This window comes from Sorex araneus, chromosome 5 (assembly GCF_027595985.1).
Source record: "Sorex araneus isolate mSorAra2 chromosome 5, mSorAra2.pri, whole genome shotgun sequence".
Lineage (NCBI taxonomy): Eukaryota > Metazoa > Chordata > Mammalia > Eulipotyphla > Soricidae > Sorex > Sorex araneus.
In genome coordinates, this window is record NC_073306.1 from 133,351,010 (window position 1) to 133,370,937 (window position 19,928).

General features: G+C 62.4%; 1 protein-coding gene across 5 annotated transcripts in view; it reads right to left on the reverse strand.

Moving 5' to 3' along the window:
- The window catches only part of ATP9A (ATPase phospholipid transporting 9A (putative)), an 85,651-nt gene that overhangs the window by 18,526 nt on the left and 47,197 nt on the right, over positions 1-19,928 (reverse strand). For 4 of the 5 annotated variants that reach the window (XM_055137726.1, XM_055137724.1, XM_055137727.1 and 1 more), the window contains exons 5-15: positions 18,942-19,000; positions 16,656-16,707; positions 15,313-15,407; positions 14,867-14,947; positions 14,119-14,194; positions 12,410-12,486; positions 9,630-9,790; positions 8,995-9,137; positions 7,667-7,779; positions 2,872-3,084; positions 1,189-1,350 (exon numbers count right to left, since the gene is read on the reverse strand). In XM_055137726.1, coding sequence (XP_054993701.1) covers positions 1,189-1,350; positions 2,872-3,084; positions 7,667-7,779; positions 8,995-9,137; positions 9,630-9,790; positions 12,410-12,486; positions 14,119-14,194; positions 14,867-14,947; positions 15,313-15,407; positions 16,656-16,707; positions 18,942-19,000 — 1,232 coding nt within the window. The remainder of the gene's footprint in view (positions 1-1,188; positions 1,351-2,871; positions 3,085-7,666; positions 7,780-8,994; positions 9,138-9,629; positions 9,791-12,409; positions 12,487-14,118; positions 14,195-14,866; positions 14,948-15,312; positions 15,408-16,655; positions 16,708-18,941; positions 19,001-19,928) is intronic. The other variant, XM_055137725.1, reaches the window with a different exon arrangement.

The window sequence follows — 19,928 nt, forward strand, 5'->3', positions numbered from 1 at the left end:
GCCCACACGCTCAGGCTGCGCTGGGAGCCCCCGCCCCCCGTGGCGTCTGAGGGTCCCGGCTGGGGGTCCGGAACCCCAACAAGGTGCCAGTCTGCACCCCAGGCAGAGGCACTGTGCCCCGAGGGGGCCAGGGGGGCGGCACAGCGGGGAGGGCGCAGGCCTGGCGTGGGACCACCCCAGGCTCGATCCCTGGCACCCCGCAGGCTGCCCAAGCCGGGCCCAGAGTCAGGAGGGAGGTCTGGGCTCCGCCGGGCGTGGCCCACACAAAACCAAACAAGAGCGTTTCCCGAGCCTGCGTCCCAAGCCCGGGTCCTGAGTGCAGCGGGCACACAGGGAAGGGCGGCTGCAGGAAGGGGGAGGGCCCACCCCGGCCCCGCCCTGGCCCCGCCCCACCAGACCACAGCAGACCCCCCCACTGAGCCGGGAGGCAGTGACCGGGCAGCGCTGACCCCGGCGGCCTCCAGCGGGCACTGCCCCTGCCCGCACACGGCCCCCCCAGAGAGCAGAGGAAGGGGGGAGGGGAGGCCACGCCCAGGCTCCCAGCCCCCAGCCTGAGAGACGCTCCTGCCTGCGACCCCAGCGACCCCCCTGGCTTGGCGGAAAGGGGGGCTGGGGAGACGGTGCAGCGAGAGGCACTCGCCTGGCACGCGGTCAGCCCAGCTTGGGTCCCTCGTGGTCCCCGAGCACAGAGCCAGGAGCAGCTCCCCACAGAAAGCCTGCACTTAGGGCAGGAACGACAGCACAGCGGGGAGGGCGTGTGCCTTGCACGCGGCCAACCCGGATTCGATTCCCAGCATCCCATATGGTCCCCTGGGCACCGCCAGGGGTGATTCCTGAGTGCAGAGCCAGGAGTCACCCCTGTGCATCGCCGGGTGTGACCCAAAAAGCAAAATAAATAAATAAATAAATAAATAAAACCTGCACTTATTTACTTCCGGCCACAGATGGGAACACTCCACCCCTCCCACCTCCCCCCTACCTCCCCGCCCACCCTCTCCACCGCCTTGATCAGCCCTCGCTCCAAGCAGAGGGGGCCTGGTTGGCTCTGCCTAGCCGGGCACTCCTGTGTTTGGGGCATCATGACGCAGCAGGAAGCGGGATCGTGGGTCCGTGGAGACACGGTGCCGGGGAGGCGTGCGGGGGGAGGGTGCAGGGGGAGGTTGGAGGGAGGGGTGGCGGGACACTCACCCGCACGATGACGCCCATGCGCTTGCTCTCGTAGGTGAAGGGGAAGATCTGCAGGATGGTGAAGTTCAGGATCTGGTCACCAGGGGTCCTCAGCTGCACGGAGGACTGGTCCCGGCCCACCAGGGTCAGGCCCACGCTCTCAGTCCACTGCACCAGGGCCACCTGCAGGGGGCAGGTCGGGCTCAGCGACATGCGGACATCGAAGGGGACAGGCAGGGTCAGGGCCCTGGGGCAGGTGGTGGCCAGCCCAGGATGTCCCCAGGGCTCCAGGCCTGCAGGCAGAGCTGCCCCGGGAAGGTCCAGCCCACCTTCTCCAGGCCCGGACGCGGGAGAATCCGCACCGGGGCCCCGAGACAGCTCCAAGGGCCCAGCACGGACCTCGCACGAGCCCTGGGCCCGAGCTGCATGGCCAGCGGCCAGCCGTCTGCCCAGGAAGCGCCCAGGGGGCTGGGTTGAGCATCACTGAGCGGCCCTGGGGGCCCCCCCAGCTCCTGGGCTAAAAGAAACCCGCAAAACTGGACCCACCAATCGAGATCAATGAGGGATCAATACGCTCCTTCCAACAGATCCAGTGCTGGCACCAGGGCAGGGCAGGGGGCCATGGCCCAGGGACACACACGAGACTCTCCGAGCGGAGCAGCCCCCTGCAGAGGTTTCCCCAGCCCCTAATTAGCTGATATTTCAGAATCCCAGGAGCACCAATGGCGCCTCCGGGCTGCGGGCTGGACTCAGACCTCAGACGGGAAACACCTGCAGGGCCGGAGTGTCCGTGCATGCTGCCCCTGACACTCGTGCTGGGGACAGTTTTCCCCCAGCGCCCAGACACGTGCGCACCGGGCCCGGGATGGAAGGATGACAGGCGGCAGAGAAGAAACAGCCTCCGGGAGCAGCCGAGGGCTGTTCACCTTAGCGCCAAATACCGTCACTGTCACCGTTACCATCATTGATTTGCTCGAGCGGGCACCAGTCACGTCTCCACTGTGAGACTTGTCGCTATGTTTCTGGCATCTCACATACACCACGGGGGTTGCTTGCCACCGCCAAATACACGCGTGTGTTACAGAGGGTCTCGGCGTATGAGAAAGCCGTGTCACATGAAGCTCAGCCATGTGGGCCCAGCAGCTCCCCGACTCTGCCTTGCCCCGGCCCCGCCCCCACCAGGGCCAGCTGCTGCGGCTGGGATGACTTGCGAGGCGTATGCCAGTTTCTGGGTCTGGGGCTCCAGCGACCAGGAGGTCGAGGGAGGCTCAGGGTCGGTCACCCAGTGCTGATGCCCTGCTCATGCCGGCCCTGCCCAGACTCTCCCTCTCGCTTCTGTAAGGTCGGGTCCCGTCTGCTCCAGGGCCCGTCACCAGCCCCCCCGCACACTCACCCACACGGGAGGGCAGGGAGGCTTTCCCAGGGCACGGTGCCCGCCCGCAGCGCTGGGCTCTGTACCAGGGTCCAGAACCAAGTTTTCCCCCGGGAAGGAAGGAGTGAGTGGGAGGAGACGGACACGGGCCCTGGGCCCACGGGACTCCCGGAAAATGGCCAAAGGCGGGACGCCACCACCGGCTGGGCAGGGAAGGGGTCGGTCCACGGTGAGTGAGTGTGCATGCCTGCGTGCACATCCGTGTTTTCGCACACGCCCGCCCGCCTGCGCGTGCCAGGGGCCCGGGGCGTGCGGCCTTGGGCGGGGCTCACCTCGTCGGGGCTGGACGCCTGGTACACGCGGCACGAGTCCTCATACTGCTTCTCGGCCTCGGCCTGGTCGGTGACGCCATTGGACTCGTACACAGGGGTGACGTTGTGGCAGAGCGCGATGGCCTTGACCGCCTCGTGCACGCGGCTGCTCATGGTGCGGCGGACCTTGGTGGTGAGCGCGGGGCCCTTTTGGGCGGGGGGGTCCTGGGCCTGCTGCGGGGACAGGGTGGGAGGCACTGACGGTGGGCGGGGCGGACCCAAAGGCCTCCGCGCCCCGAGGGGAGTCGCAGTCAGGGAACCCGGGGTCGTGGGGGCGCCACGCGGGCGGGGCCCCCACACTCAGGGCAATCCTGGGGGCTCCGGCCTCAGCCCCAGGGGCGGGGGCAGCCCCCAACTCTAACAAGCCGTGGCCCAGACCCCCCGGGAGCCCAGAGCAGCCGCCCTGGGCCCCCTGCTCCAAATGCACCTTGGTCTGTGCGTCAGGCAGAAGGCAGCAGGCCCGGGACGTGGCTCGGGGCCACAGCGCCAGCCGGGCAGGTGTGAGGCTGCCAGTCGGCACCCTGGCACCGCCCACGTGCCGAGCAGGATCCCCAGACCCTCTCCCCCGGCCCGGAGCCCTGATCAGCCCCATCCACCCCTCCAAGTTTACCCACCCATCCTGCCTGTCCACCCTGCTGAAGCCACATGGCCTTTCTGCCCTGTAAGCGTGCCTCCCGCCTGCCCCAGGCCCTTTGCACTGCCTCCCGTGCTCTGCAGCCGAGGCTCACTGCATCTCAGCAATCGGGTCTCAGTCCAGATGCTGCCCACTGAAGAGACCCTCCCTAAAGCCCCCTGTCCACAAGACTCTGCTGGCCGCCCACCCCCCTCCCCAACTGAGCCTAGGCTCCCCCTCTGCCCGGTCTGCCCCCCTCAGAGACTGGTTTGGACATCTGGGGAAGCTCCAGTGCCATGCGAGGTACCGTACCTAGAGCTGGCGCGACGCTGGTGATAAAGGGGCCAGCACCGAACTCATGGGCAGGGGGTGGGGGCGCGTGGAGACCCCACTGGGCACAAATCCTTTCTCCCAAAGAAGAAATAACCAAAACTGACCGACATCATTTCCAGATTTGTTTTGTCCTGGGGGCCACACCCAGAGGTGCTCAGGGCTCTGTGCTCAGGGGTCACTCCTGGCGGGCACACCGGGACCACAAGGGCACTGGGGATGGGACCCGGAGGGCCATAGGCAAGGCACATGCCCTGCATGCTATCATCACTCCAGCCCAGGCTGTAGATTTTATTCTATTTTATTTTATTTTGCTTTTTTTTGGGGGGGGGGTCACACCCGGTGATGCACAGGGGTTACCCCTGGCTCTGCACTCAGGGGTTACTCCTAGCGGTGCTCGGGGGACCATATGGGATGCTGGGATTTGAACCCGGGTCGGCCGCGTGCAAGGCAAACGCCCTCCCCACTATGCTGTCACTCCAGCTCCTATTTTATTTTATTTTGAACCATTCCCGGCCGTGCCCAGGGCTCACGCCTAGCTCTGTGCTCAGAGCTTAAACTCGGCTGAGCCGCACGCAAGGCAAGTGCCCCTCCCACCCCCCTTCCAGATTTAAAACCGGGGTCCCAGACCTCCAACAATAATCCGGCACGGTTAGCCCGGTCCCGGAAACTGAGAGGTGTTTACGGATCACTGGATGCCACGTTTCATTAAAAACATCTTTTATCCACCAGAAAGCGAATCGATCCGACCCTCTGCAACAAGTCGGGCTGTATCCCCACGAGCAAAGGGTCGCCCAAACAGGCAACAGATGGGTTGCAAGACCCAAGAAAAGGACTCCCGTTTCATTCTTGAATACTATTTTTAGCCACGGCGCTGGACTCCCGGGGTAATTAGACAATTACTGAATTATTCTGGTCGCGCAGGCACACACACACACACACACACACACACACACACACACACACACGCACACACACACACACACACACCCCCGCCCCGGCTTCCTGCTCCGTTAACCTCTGGTGTCAAAGGATATGCGTTTCACTTCCAGGCCAAAGGGCACGGCATGGTAACGATAATTAGAGCCATGAATCAGAGCTCCGGCTTAAACGGATCATTATTTGCCAAGTGCTTTTCATTATAAAGAATTTAACTCTGAAATGATAAACAAGAAGGAAAGACGGACAGAGGCTTCTCTCGGCTCGGCCGAAGCCCAGTAATTACATTCACGCTCCGACTCGGGCCTCCGCGTCCGTCCGTCCACGTTCCCGGCACCTGGACCAAATTACTGCGGGCCGTCAGGGCCAGAGCAAGGCCTCCAGCTCCGGCGGTGCTGGCTGCCGAGTTTTCCTGGCGGTGGGGTTTGAACCGAGGCCGCCTTCCCCACCGCGGGGATGCTACAGGCGACCTGATTGCTTTCCGAGTCAGGGGTGCCACGCCCGCAGGGCTCCGAGCTAACTCTGGGCTCCAGAGTCGCACGGCGGGGGGGCGGGTGTGGACCAACGGGAACTGCACCCTGGGCAGCCACGTGCAAGACGAGCATCTTCCATCCACTGTGCCTGACCTGCTCTACGGGCACGGGCCAGCCCGGGGAGGGGCTGGGGGTGGGCTGGGCTCTGGGGTCCGGCCCCCCAGGTGAAGCGAGGCCCCGGGCGACACACAGTCCGGCCCTGCACGGGCCAGGGGGGTCAGGAAACAGGTGAGGCCCCGGGGTCCCGCCCGTCCACAGGTGCAGGGGTGAGGGCACGGCTCCCGCTCCCCCTGGGATGAGCCGGGAGGAGGGTCCTCACCCCGGGGCCCCCTAACGGCTCTCCTCACTCCCAGATGACACCCCAGCACGATGCTCGGGGGCTAGGCCAGGCCCGACCCCGAGACCCTCTCCCACACACACGGTCCCCCGCGCTCCCGGGCTCTGCCCGGCCTCGGCCCTCGGGCTGGGACCTGCACACGCGTCTCCTTCCTGAAGGAACGGCAGGGCAAAGCGGAACCAGATGTGGCGGGCAGCGGCAGGCTCGAGCCGCTGCCCCGGGGGAGTCCCGGCTGTCTCGGGAGGAAGGGCGGGACGACCCTCGGAGGTCAGCGGCCGGGGGGGAGAGAGATGCAGCCCCCGACTCGGCCAGGGGCTGGTGGCTCACATCCTACAATGCTCCTGCGTCTCTGTCTCTCTTTCTCTGTCTCTGTCTCTCTGTCTCTGTCTCTGTCTCTGTCTCTCTCTCTCTCTCTCTCTCTCTCTCTCTCTCACACACACACACACACACGCATGCATACAAGTGAAATGCAGAGACGGACAAGACCAGATCCGTGTCCAGGTGCTGGACCATCAGGGAGAAGTCCCAGCACCCATATGGTCCCTCAGCCCCTACACACACACACACACACACACACACACACACACACACACGCACACACACACACACACACACACACGCACGTACACACATACAGGCACACATACGCATACACACATGCATACACATGCACACACATGCACATGAACATGCATACTCACACAGACATGTGCACACACACGCACACACATGCATACACTCAAGCGCACACACGCGCACACATAATATACACATGTGCACAAATGTGATGCGGAGATTTGATGGAAAAGAGCCAGTCAAGGATGAGGTCGGATCCATGTTCAGGTGCCGGACCATCAGGGAGAAGTGCCAGCACCTTATATGGCCCCCAGCCCCTACACACACACACACACACACACACACACACACACACACACATACACACGCACGCACACATGCACAGAGCCCAGAGTAAGCCCTGAGCATCTCCAAGTGTGAGCCAAAATTAAAAAAAAAAATAAGAGAATGTTGAGCACCATGTCGGGCTGGAGGGATGGTGCCGTGCGCAGGTGCAAACCTGACCCAGCCGGGCCCACCCCCAGCACCCACTGTGGTCCCAGGCCCACCAGGAGGGATCCCCGAGCACAGCCACCTGTGACCCAGAACCGGAAGAGTCTCAGAGGAGCGAGGGCTCCCTGGGCGGGCGGCTCCTCAGACAGTGCTGGCCAGCGGTCACTGTTGGAAGGCCACTCCCCCGCCACAGGGGCACCCAGCTCCGTCTGCAGGAAGTACCCTGGGAGCGAGAGTATCTGCAGAGGGATGTTCCAGGGATTAACTGTTAAATAGGGGGGCCAGAGCGTGAGCACGGCGGGGAGGGCGTTTGCCTTGCACATGGCCGACCCAGGTTCCGTCCCCGGCATCCGAGTAGGGTCCCTGGAGCACTGCCCGGAGTGACTCCTGAGTGCGGAGCCAGGAGTCAGCCCTGAGCACCCCCGGGTGAGACCCCCAGACACACAGAGTGTAAGGGGGGAGGGCGGGGGGCCAAGGGGCGGGAAAGGAGAGGAGACACTCGAGGCCCAGAACAAGGGGAGGCCCTGCCCACGTGGGGCTCCGGGCGAGACGCCAACGACCTCACAGTCCCCCGGGCACCGCCACAGACAGGGACCCAAGTGCCCCTCGGTCCCCAACCCAACAGACAGCACCTGAACCTCCATCAGTGGGGCCCCGACAGGAGCACCCGCCCAGTCGGCCGAACAGCACTGGGGGGGTGTCCCCCAAGCCCCGCCCTCGTGGGAACCCCCCCCCCAAAAAAAAAAACCCAGCAGCTGACGGACGGTCACACGGCCAGGGCCTCGAGCCTGCAGTGACTGAAGCACGCGCCACGGGCCCATCTCACCCGGCCACGCCATTTCCTTATCCCGTGACGAGCAGGGCCCCGGCCCCAGCCTCCTGGCGGGGGAGGGCGTGTCCCAGCCACGGGGGGGGGGCGGGGGGGGCGAGAGTTACCTGCGTGTACACACTGAAGATGTGGCTCTGCACCTCGTCCATGGAGTCCGGGCCGTAGGCCACCGTGCCCAGGTGCAGCCGCTTGAAAACCATCTCGTTCTGCGTCAGAGTTCCTGCAACGGGACCCTCGTCACTGGGCCAGCACGGGGGGGGGGGGGGGGAGGGCTTCTGGGTTTTGGATTTTGGGGGGTATTTTTTTTTCTTTTTGGGTCACACCTGGTGATGCACAGGGGTTACTCCTGGCTCTTCACTCAGGAATCACCCCTGGCGGTGCTCAGGGGACCATATGGGATGCTGGGAATCGAACCCGGGTCGGCCGCGTGCAAGGCAAACGCCCTTCCCGCTGTGCTATTCCTCCAGCCCCAGGGTATTTTTTTTGAGGGGGGGAGCACCCCTGGCCGTGCTCAGGGTTTCGTCTGGGCTCTGCACTCAGGGGCGGCACCTGGCAGGCCGGGGTGGCCACATGGGATCGGACCCAGCTCAGCTGTGTCAAGGCCAGTGCCCGGCCCGCTGTCCTATCGTCTGGGCCCCGCCTTCACTCTCGGGACCTTGTCCAGACGTTCCTGCTTATCACGGACAGGTTTCAGGCCCCGTCTGCCCACCCACCCACCCTCCTGGCCCTTTCTTTAGAAAATTACATCCTGGAAGGGCCAGAGAGTTGGAACCGCAGGGAGGGCGCTGGCCCTGCACGCTGCTGACCTGGGTTCGATCCCCGACACACTGTAGGGTCCCCGAGCACCACGAAGAGTGGGCCCTGAGCACAAAGTCAGGAGTAAGCCCTGAGCACAGCTGGGGACGGCCCAGTATCCAAAAACAGGAGGAGCAGGAAATCTAGTCCCACCAGGGACTGAGCACCGAGCTAGGAGTAACCCCTGAGCACCACACAAAAACAAAAATATACGAATGAAAATCCCCGAAAGTTACATCCCGGGGACTGGAGAGACGGAACAGGGGTCAAGGGTCAGGGGTCGGGCCTTGCACACATCTGAGTCCAGTTCAGTCACCGGCTCTGCAGGGCCAGGGCAGCAACAGACAATAGGACCATTGGGAAAAGAAACCCTGGTGGGCAGATGAGAGGGAGTGTCCATCGGGGAGCCCCACGCGGTCCACTGACCGAGAGGGTGGGTGGTCATGGCCCGGGCTGAGCCAATCTGATTCAGCCGTGAAGGGCCCCGGGACCTGGAGCGGGTCCAAGCCGGAAGTCCCTGGACGGCAGCTCTGGGCAGCCACCTGGGGGCTTCCCCCGCCGCTGCCTCTCAGGTGGCTCCGGCTATGGGGCCCAGCTCAGGCCCAGCCGCCCCCCCTGGGTGCCCCGCCCCGCCGCCCACCTGTCTTGTCGGTGAGCAGGTAGGAGATCCTGCCCAGCTGCTCGGGGATGGTGCTGGAGCGCACGACGGTGGCGGGGATCTTGGGGTCCCGGCGGATCATCCAGCTATACACGATCTTGCCCATGTCCAAATTCACTCGCAGGCTGAGGAGGCGGAGCGGTCAGCGGGTCAGCGGGACGCCGGGGGCAGCTCCGGCCCCTCAGGGGTGTGTCTCTGGGGAGGGGGGGGTTCGCACCCGGCAGTGCTCCGGGCTGAATGCCTCAGACCGGGCACGCGGCGCTTTCGCGGTCACTGAGAGAGGGTCCCAGGGCCCGAGCGATAGCACAGCGGGGAGGGCGTTTGCCTTGCACGCGGCCGGCCCGGGTTCGAATCCCAGAATCCCATAGGGTCCCCCGAGCACCGCCAGGAGTGATTCCTGAGTGCAGAGCCAGGAGTGACCCCTGAGCATTGCCGGGTGTGACCAAAAAAGCAAAAATAAATAAATAAATAAATAAAACAGGGGGTTGCCCCGGGGAGGGGCTCGTCCCTCCTGTGGGCCAGCCAGAGGCGTGGCTGGTGCTGCCGCCCCCCATGGCTCCATCCGCGGCCCCCACACCCGCCCCGGTTGGGGGCGGGAGAAGCAGGGGCCCCCTCACCTGATGGGGATGATGTTGGAGAAGAGCAGGAGGAAGCGGATGATCTGCAGGTACCAGCGGCCGGCGAAGTGCTGCAGGGCCACCATCACCAGCGACACCACCACCAGCGCCCCGAACAGGATCTTGGTGAGGCAGTTCACCTCCAGGTCGAACAGGCCGATCTGGGAGGGCAAGCGGGGGGCTGGGTGCTCACGGCCCCGCCCACAGCCCCCCGGGTGCCAGAGAGACGGCAGGGCCCTCTGTGCTCAGGGCTAACTCCCGGCTCTGTGCTCAGGGCTGACTCCCGGCTCTGTGCTCAGGGCTCACTCCCGGCTCTGTGCTCAGGGCTCACTCCTGGCTGTGGTCAGGGCTGACTCCCGGCTCTGTGCTCAGGGCTCACTCCCGGCTCTGGGCTCAGGGCTCACTCCTGGCTCTGTGCTCAGGGCTCACTCCCAGCTCTGTGCTCAGGGCTGACTCCTGGCTCTGTGCTCAGGGATCACTCATGGCTCTGTGCTCAGGACTCATGCCTGGCTCTGTGCTCAGGGCTGACTCCCGGCTCTGTGCTCAGGGCTCACTCCTGGCTGTGGTCAGGGCTGACTCCCGGCTCTGTGCTCAGGGATCACTCCCGGCTCTGGGCTCAGGGCTCACTCCTGGCTCTGTGCTCAGGGCTCACTCCCAGCTCTGTGCTCAGGGCTGACTCCTGGCTCTGTGCTCAGGGATCACTCATGGCTCTGTGCTCAGGACTCATGCCTGGCTCTGTGCTCAGGGCTGACTCCTGGCTCTGTGCTCGGGGATCACTCTCAGTTCTGTGCTCAGGGCTCACTCCTGGCTCTGTGCTCAGGACTCACTCTCAGTTCTGTGCTCAGGGCTCACTCCTGGCAGGGCTCCAGGACACCACTTATGATGCCAGGATCTGAATCCAGGTTGGTGCAAGCACCTTACCCACTGTACTCTCTGTCCCGCCCTGCTTTGACTGCCGGCTCTGCGCTCGGGGATTTCTCCTGGCAGGGTTTGGGCGGACCACACAGGGTGCCGGGATCGAACCTTGAAAACTAAAAATAGGGCTGGAGCGATAGTACAGTGGGGAGGGCAAGTGTTTGCCTTGTAAGCAGCCGACCCGGGTTCAATCCCCAGCATCCCATAGGGTCCCCCGAGTACTGCCAGGACTGATTCCTGAGTGCAGAGCCAGGAGTAACCCCTGAGCATCGCTGGGTGTGACCCAAAAAGAAAAAAAAATTAATTTAATTAAAATATAGGCGGCTAGAGGGGTTGGAGCCTTGCTTGTGGCTGGCCCAGGTTAAATCTCTTGCAGCCCATATGGTCCCCCAAGCCTGCGGGTAACCCCTGAGCTAGCCAGGAGTAAGCCCCGACCACCACCAGGTGTGGCCCAAACAACACCCCCCAGAGAAATCATGTATGTATACACAGAGGGCTGGAGACCCGCACAGCAGGAAGGGGACCTGCTTGCGTGCAGCTGACCTGGGTTGGATGTGGAACCTCACGTGGTCCCCTGGGCCTGCCAGCAGTGACCCGTGAGCACTGAGCCCAGAGCAACCCTGAGGACTGCTGGGTTACCTCTCCCCGCCCGGCCAGAAAATAAAATAAAATGCCCTAGACGTCACTGAAGTGAGTTCCGATCCCCTGCACTGCTAGCGGAGGGCCCGAGGGGAACCGGGGGCGAGGCCCATGCACGCAGCGGGGTGCGGCCTGCGGCCCGGAACTGCCATGACGGGCCGCTGAGTCTGTGAGTGAGTCTGTGTCTGTGTGCTGTGAGTCTGTATGTCTGTGTGTCTGTGTGTCTGTGTCTGTGTATCTGTGAGTGTGAGTTCGTGTGTCTGTGTGTCTGTGAGTCTGTGTCCATGAGTCTGTGAGTCTGTTGAGTCTGTGAGTCTGTGAGTCTGTGTGTCTGTAAGTATGTTGAGTCTGTGAGTCTGCATGTGTATGAGTCCATGAGTCTGTGTGTCTGTGTGTGTCTGAGTCTGTGAGTCTGTGTGTTTGTGTGTCCGTAAGTCTGTTGTGTCTGTGAGTCTGCGTGTCTGAGTCCGTGAGTCCGTGTGTCTATGTGTGTCTGTGCATCTGTGTCCATGAGTCTGTGAGTCTGTGTGTCCGTGAGTTTGTTGTGTCTGTCCATGTATCTGTGAGTCTGTGAGTCTGTTGTGTCTGTGAGTCTGCATGTCTGAGTCCGTAAGTCCGTGTGTGTCTGAGTCTGTGAGTCTGTGTGTTTGTGTGTCCGTGAGTCTGTTGTGTCTGTGAGTCTGCATGTCTGAGTCCGTGAGTCCGTGTGTCTATGTGTGTCTGTGTGTCTGTGTCCGTGAGTCTGTGTGTCTGTCTGTCTGTCCACGTGCCTGTGAGTCTGTGTGTCTGTGTGTGTCCGTGTGTCTGAGTCTGTGAGTCTGTGTGTTTGTGTGTCCGTGAGTCTGTTGTGTCTGTGAGTCTGCATGTCTATGAGTCCATGAGTCCGTGTGTATGTGTGTCTGTGCATCTGTGTCCGTGAGTCTGTGTGTCTGTATGTCTGTCTGTCCACGTGTCTGTGAGTCTGTGTGTTCATACAGGTGTGTCTGCACCCATGCACTGTACACAGATGCTCAGACAGGTGCGAGGACATGAAGCCATCAAGGGCCTGGGGGGGTTTCCCAGGCACGACCAAGGGGGCTCTGGAGGCCCCTCCTGGCACCCAGACGGCCCACTGCTGTCGCTGCCCTCGGCCTGGGTCCCGGGGCCCACAGGGACCGACCACCGCCCGGGGCACCCCGCACTGCAGCCCTGCCCCCGCGCTCACGCCCCCGGGGGCACCCACGCACCTTGCTCCGCGGGTTGGACGTGTTCATGACGCTCCGGAGCTCCCTGCCCGTGTACAGCACGACCCCCACCACCGTCCCTGCAGGACACACGCCGGGCGACACCGTGAGTGGGCACCCGCCAGCTCCCACACCCCACGCTGCCTGGCCTCCCCCAGCACCCCTACGGCGCCCGCGGCGCCCAGACCCCCCGCAGCAGTGCCCACCAGCTCTCGGGCCCCGCCCCCAGACCCGGCGGTCCGCAGGACAGAGGGCACTCAAGGGCACGGCCCACCTGCCACCCGCCCCCGTGCGCCTCCGTGCCAGGCAGGCTCGAGGCTGGCGCGTCTCCACGCGTGCCCAGGGCTGTCTGGGCTGGCATCTGCAGACCAGGCAGAGGCATGAGGGCAGGCCATGGTGTCCCTGTCAGCCCACGCTCAAAGGCCGGGGCAGGCGTCCATGGGCAGGCGCCTCAGCCCTGGGCCATCTCCCAAGCCACCTCCACCTCTTTTTCAAAAAATCGTTTCTGGGGGGCTGGAGCGATAGCACAGCGGGGAGGGCATTTGCCTTGCACGCGGTCGACCTGGGTTTGATTCCCAGCATCCCATAGGGTCCCCTGAGCACCGCCAGGAGTAATTCCTGAGTGCAGAACCAGGAGTAACACCTGTGCATCGCCAGGTGTGACCCAAAAAGAAAAAAAAAAACCTCGTTTCTGGTGATGCTGGGGGGAAATGCACGACTCCCAACTCCTTGTGCTACACCTGGCAGTACCCAGGGGCCACTCCTGGCTCTGTGCGCAGGAGTGACCCTCTGGGGTGCTGGAGATGTACGGTCAGCATGTACAAAACAAACGCCTTAGGCTCTGGACTGACGGCCCGCCCAGGGCAAGTGCTCTCACCCCCCCCACCCCCCCGCACTCGGCCCTTGAGGCTGCTTGGGGAAGCATGCGCCTTGCAAGAACGAGGGCTGGGTTTGAAACGCGGGAATAAAATGAGAGTTATCTCTTTGCCTGCAAGGGCTCATCCCCGACAAAACACACACACACACCCATAAGCACAAACATATACACACACACACTTACATACAATCACACACACCCATAAGCACAAACATATACACACACACACTTACATACAATCACAAACATATACACACACACTTACACACACAATCACACACTCATACCCTCTCACATACACTCACATTCACACTCACAATCACACATACATACACTCACACATCCACACACATATGTACTCACACATATACACACATATGCACTCTCACACACACTCACATGCACACTCACATGCACACATACACACACACAAATCATTCGATGAATCATGAATCACGAATCTGTCTCCTCATGTCACAGGCCCTGCTCAGCCCCTGGGCCCTTCTGCTCTGCCCCACCCCAGGATTGGAAACCGAGTCCCCATCACCCGGTGGCCGCCCCCAAGGCCTCCCAGGTCCACAGCCCCTTCCTGGGCAGGGGCGTCCCTGTCCCGGTGGGAGTCACGGCAGCTGTGAAGCGGCACCCCCCTTTCTGGGAGAGACCGGGGTGGGAGCTGTTCCCCGGGGCTCGACCCCCGCTGCAGCGGCCTCTCTCCCGGATGGGGGCGCGGGGGGTCTAGACGCCAGGGGCATCTCCGGGAGGAGCTGATGGGAAAACACCGAGTGCTGCTTTCCCGGCCGGCTGCCAGGAGCTGCTCCCTGGCGAGTGCTCTCACCGGAGGCAATGACGGTGCCCGCCCACAGGGCGTTCTCGATGCTCAGGCTCTCGCTGATGGGCGGGTCGCTGTCCTCCTGGAAGAGACACGGACACGGTCACCATCACGGGGAGGCAGAACCCGTCCTTTCGAGACCGAGAGGGGAGCATAGCGGGGGGGGGGGGGGGCACTCCCGGCCTGTCCACAGGGGCGTCTCTGCACCCTGCAGACCGCAGACATGAGCCAGAGGTGCCAGGGTCGAGGCACACGCCAGGCATCGGGGGAGGACCACGCACAGAGCTGGGCGTGAACCCCAAAACACAAGGAAAAACAGGAAAGAGTTGCAGGTCTTGGGGCTGGAGTGATAGCACAGCGAGGAGGGCATTTGCCTTGCACGTGGCCAACCCGGGTTCGATTCCCAGCATCGCATAGGGTCCCCTGAGCACCACCAGGGGTGATTTCTGAGTGCATGAGCCAGGAGTGACCCCTGTGCATCGCCGGGTGTGACCCAAAAAGAAAAAAAAAAAAAAAGCTCATCACTGGGGTTAACGCAATTCCAAGAGCTCTTAGAACACAACCACAGCATCACCACCCAGTGGAAATAAGGAAACCCAAACCTCAGTGAACAGAGGTTCCCCAGCCCAGGAAAGTGGACAGTCCACGTAGGAGCCACCCAGGGGAGTGTAACGGACTCGAGCACCCAGCCTCGGGCACCGAGGTCAGTACCCCGCCCCCACCCCCGCCCCCACGCTCGGCTGCTCCCGCGTACTCTGGTGAAAGTGCCCACGAAGTTGTGGATGTCGATGTTGGGCTCCTCGGCGTAGATGTACGAGCGGATCTGGAGAAGGTCCTGTCCGGAGGCGGGGGGGGGGGGGGGCGGGGGAGCGTCAGTTGGATGCACACAGCAGCCTCATCCCCAGCCTGATGCACAAAGCCCAGCAGGAGCGGGTCCAGCTGCGGCCAGCAGAGGGCGCCAGGAAGAAACTGGGGAGTTGGTGGCGCGGGGTGGGGGGGGTAAGTGGGGGTGGAATAGGGGGTCGGGGCTCTCTGCTGACTCCCCATGTCTGTGAAAGGGCCCATCACCCTGCGCGCGGCCACGTTTCTTGGACCCAGCCTGTGTCTGAGGCTCTGGGCACCTCCCCCAATCTGGGCCCTCCCTGAGGGCCAGCCAGGGCGGGGGGGGGGGGGCGGGGATGGGGGGGCAGGGGTGCTCACGGCAGCAGTGGGGAGCCTCTGCGTGCAGGCCACCGGCAGCCGCAGCTTCCAGTCCGTCTCCCCGTCCAGCTGGTCCGTCCGCAAGAAGCAGGAGCCTGGGGGGACGGGAAGGCTGGGGTCATCGCCCCTCCTCGCACCCGTTCCTGACCCTGCAGGAAGCCGCCCTCGCCGCTCCGGGAGGTGCAGAGAGCCCACAGGGGACTGGCGTGGGGTAGCCGCCATCCGGGGGCGTCCGGGGGCGCTGGCACCCGGAGCCAGGCCAGGCCGGGTCAGGTGACTTCCAGGGGGACTGCGGCCCTTGGGCCCTGGCCTGCATGCACGAGCTCGGCCACCGCGTGAGATGGACACGGGGACACGGGGCAGGGGCCCGGCACCCGCACACAGCCCCGGGGGCAGCCGCCCCGTGCCCAGCATCCAGAATCGTGAGAGGGGCCCGGCCCTGACAGCCGCCCAGGGGCACCCCAGGCTCCACTGGGCAGGTGGGGAGGAGGACCCCGACCCAGAGCACCCATTTCACAGACGAGGACATGGGAAGCCAATCTGAAGACGGCGCGGCAGCTTTTGAAAGAGACTTGCAGGGCCGGAGCGATAGCACAGCGGGGAGGGCATTGGCCTTGCATGCAGCCAACCTGGGTTAAATTCCCAGCATCCCCTAGGGTCCCCCGAGCACCGCCAGGAATGATTCCTGAGTGCAGAGCCAGGAGTAACCCCTGAGCATCGCCGGGTGTGACCCAACAAGAAAAAAAAAAAAGACTTAAAATTGGGGGCCTTCGGGGGCTGGAGTGATAGCACAGCGGGGAGGGCGTTTGCCTTGCTTGCGGCCGACCCGGGTTCGATTCCCAGCATCCCATATGGTCCCCTGAGCACAGCCAGGAGTGATTCCTGAGTGCAGAGCCAGGAGTAACCCCTGTGCATCGCCGGGTGTGATCCAAAAAGAAAAAAAAAAAAAAGAGATGGGGGAGGGGGAGGGGGCAGCCACCAAGGACACGATGGCAGTAGTCAGGGTCTTCGAGAGACTGGGGCAGGGTGTGGCAAGGACACCAGCACCTCCTCCTCAGAGCCCCCCCCCATATTCTCAGGGGACACACACAACCCCCGGGCACAAGGGGGGATTCCTGGCCAAGAGCCAGCTGCCACACGTGGCGGGGGGGACACGCCATGCACAGGCCGGCCACCCCCCACCCCACCACCCCCAAACCTGCTCTTTAAGGAAGATGTTTTTCATTCGCCTCCGTGGCTCCGAAAGCGATCGTCTAACTTCTGTTCCATTTTCAAATGATTATTTTGCCAAATTACGACTGAAAGGTTAATGGTTATTTTCGAAATGGATCCCAGATGTTTACCGTTTTTTTCCGACGTCCTCAGGAAGATCATGTCGGCAGGAACCCGCTGGTTCTGGGTGAGGAAAAGAAAGAGGGTTAGTGTGTGGGGCATCCGCTTCCCCCCAGCCCCGGCCTAGGGGGAGGGGGGCGGGGAAGGGTGGGGGGGGCGGGCAACGCAAACCCAAGGCCTCTTCAAGGCTTTGTCCCAGAGGCCTCTCCAGCCGGGGCTTATTCTGCGGTGACTCTCCAATGCCCAGCTAATCCCCTACTGAAACCTTAAATCAGAAGGGCCGTGTGGCTGACCGCTCCCCTCCTTCCTCCCCCCGCCCGCCCTCCCTCCCTCCCTCCCTCCCTCCACAGGGCCTGTCCACACCCTGGCCCACTCCTCTGCTGGCACACAGACAGGGACAGGCGCTGGCTCCTGCTTTCTGCTGGACCCACTTTCCGGCCACCCGCCTTGAATTATGAGCTGCAAAGCCGGCCAGAACTCGGCGGGGGGCGGGGGCGGGTCTGAGCGCCTCAAATCAAAGCTGCAAGCTGCGTCCTTGCGTTTAACCCTCCTGGAGGAGCTGGGCTGACACGCTCCTTTCAACACGATTCTCTTTTTTCAATCAAACACGACTCTGAGGCTCTCCGGGGCCTCTGTCATAATCCAAGGCCCTCCCGATACCCCAAGGAGAGCTGACTGCTGCCACAGGCTTGTCAACACAGTGACCTCTGAGAGCCATTTTTAGAGATCCCCTATATAACCTCCCATCCCCAAATCCCTCAAAGTGCCGGGAGAGCCCAAAGCTGAAACTAACGCCGTCCAGTGACAGGTACTTCTCCAGGGGAGAGTGGTTATGTTTTGCAGCTTTTGTGGTTTCCGTTGCAACACTGTGTATGTTTTCAGGGTGTCGCAACTGGTTTAAGTGCTTATGAAGCAAGCAGGAGGCTGGGGAGACTTTCTAACAAGTCTCCAACGAAAGCCTCAACACGGCAGATCCAGCCACTGAGACCCCAAGCGCGGGGCTGTGCTGGACAGCGGGAGGGGCTAACTCAGGGCACTGTCTGGAGAGAGTGCTTTGTGAGTGTCTCTGAGGCGAGAGCTTGAGAGCTTTCTGTCCCGGGTAACAGCGAGCTGCAGACCAGTGAGACGCTCAGGGCTGCTCAGGGCTCAGGCCCAGCTCCATCCCCGGCACCAAGTTTGATTTCCGCCCCCCTCCCCCCGGCACCCCAGGAGTGATTCCTGAGCACTGAACCAAGAGCCAGGCCTGAGGACACCCACTGGGGTGTGGCCTCAAAACAAAACAGAACAGGGGGCTGGAGAGATAGCACAGCAGGTAGGGTGTTTGCCTTGCACGCAGCCGACCCGGGTTCGATTCCCAGCATCCCATAGGGTCCCCTGAGCACGGCCAGGGGTAATTCCTGAGTGCAGAGCCAGGAGTGACCCCTGTGCATCACCAGGTGTGACCCAAAAAGCAAAAAAAAAAAAAAAAAACCACAAAACAGAGCAATCACTACAAAAAACCCCAAGCCCGTAGGATAGGGCTGGAGGTGGTACGCGGGGAGGGCACTTGTCCTGCATGCGCCTGGCCCATATCCCCGGCGCCACACATGCCAGGACAGAGCCCTGAGCGCAGAACCAGGAGTAAGGCCCGGGCACAAGCGGGTGTGGCCCCAAAAACAAAAATTAAAAACCAAAACAAAGCCTGTGTAACACATTTCCTGAGAACAATGCCTCGGTCAGATACAATCAGATCCTCCGGCAGACGTCAGACGGCGGGACTCATGGTAGGGTCCTGGCCAGGTGGCCAGAGCTCTATCTGCGCGCACGTGCATGCATGCACACGCACATACACACACATGCACACACACACGCATGCACGTACATACATGCGCACGCACATGCGCATGCACACACGCATGCATGCACGTGCACACACATACATATATGCACGTGCACACATGCATGCACATGCACACACACAGGCATACACACACGTGCACGCACAGTCCCCAAGGCCCATATAAGAACCCACCCACTTTAGAGCACTATCTGCACATACAAACCCCAGGTGGCCAGAGTACCAACTGCACACAAACACACACACACACATAACACACACACACACACACACACACACACACACACACACCAAGCAGCCAGGGCACCATCTGCACACACACACACACACACCAAGAGGCCAGGGCACCATCTGCACACACACACGCACACAAAACACCCCAAGCGGCCAGGACACCATCTGCACATGCACACACACGCCCGCACAGCCCCCGGCGCCCCTCCAGGCACCCCCCACTCACCTTCTCCACAATGATGAGGTCGCCCACCTGGATGTTGCAGCTCTTCACCTTCACCGTCCCTGCAAAGCAATGGGCCAGCACGTGAGGCCTGAGTCCACGGCCACAGCCCAGGAAACCCACCGGCAGCATCAGCCCCGCTGCCGCCTCAAGCTAGGTCACGGCTAATCCTGCTCCCGGCACCCGGTCACTCAGGTCCCTAAGGGAGATCTGCAGCGTCCCTGAGCAGCCTCCCTAAATGGCATCGCAGAGACTTGGCGTCGGGGGCTAGAGAGAAAGCACAGTGGGCAGCGCACTTCCCTGCACGCGGCCAGCCTGGGTTTGCTCTCCAGCCTCCCACAGGGGCCCCTGTCAGGAGTGTTCTGGGCATAGAGCCAGGAGTAACTCCTGAGCACTGCTGAGCGAGGACCCAAAAATAACAACAACAACAACAACAAAATAGAGAAACTCAGATTCAAAACCAACCCAAACACAGAAGGACAAACAAGGGGGTCCAGACCCCTCCCGAGGAGTTGCTCAGTTTTCAACATCCCCCAAAAGAAAAGGGGTTCGTCCCGAATGGCTGGGGTTTCGCCCCAGGAAGGATTCTGACCTGTCTATACTGCCGGGTACAGGGCTGTCTGTACGGCCTTTCATCCGTCTGTCTGGCCTCCTTCCCACCTCTCCCGTGGGCAGGTGAAGGGTGAGAGTGGGCGGGTCCCTCCCCACCCCCCCAGCACAGGGAGAATGGGCCGGGGTCAGGGTTCACCCTCTCGCTACAGCCCCGGAACAACCACGAAACTCTCCCTGGCGGGCGCCTCTGTGCTCAGCATACCCTGAGCCTGTGTTTAGTTAAGCCCACCAACAACAACGCGGGGGCCACACAGCCGAACGGTCATTAAGGCTCCGGACACAGATCAGAGCCACGCACGCCGCAGGACCACGGATGAGGCCACCGAGCAGACGCAGGGCCGTCCCGGTGCCATCGTCCCCCTGCGCGTTCCCCGTTGC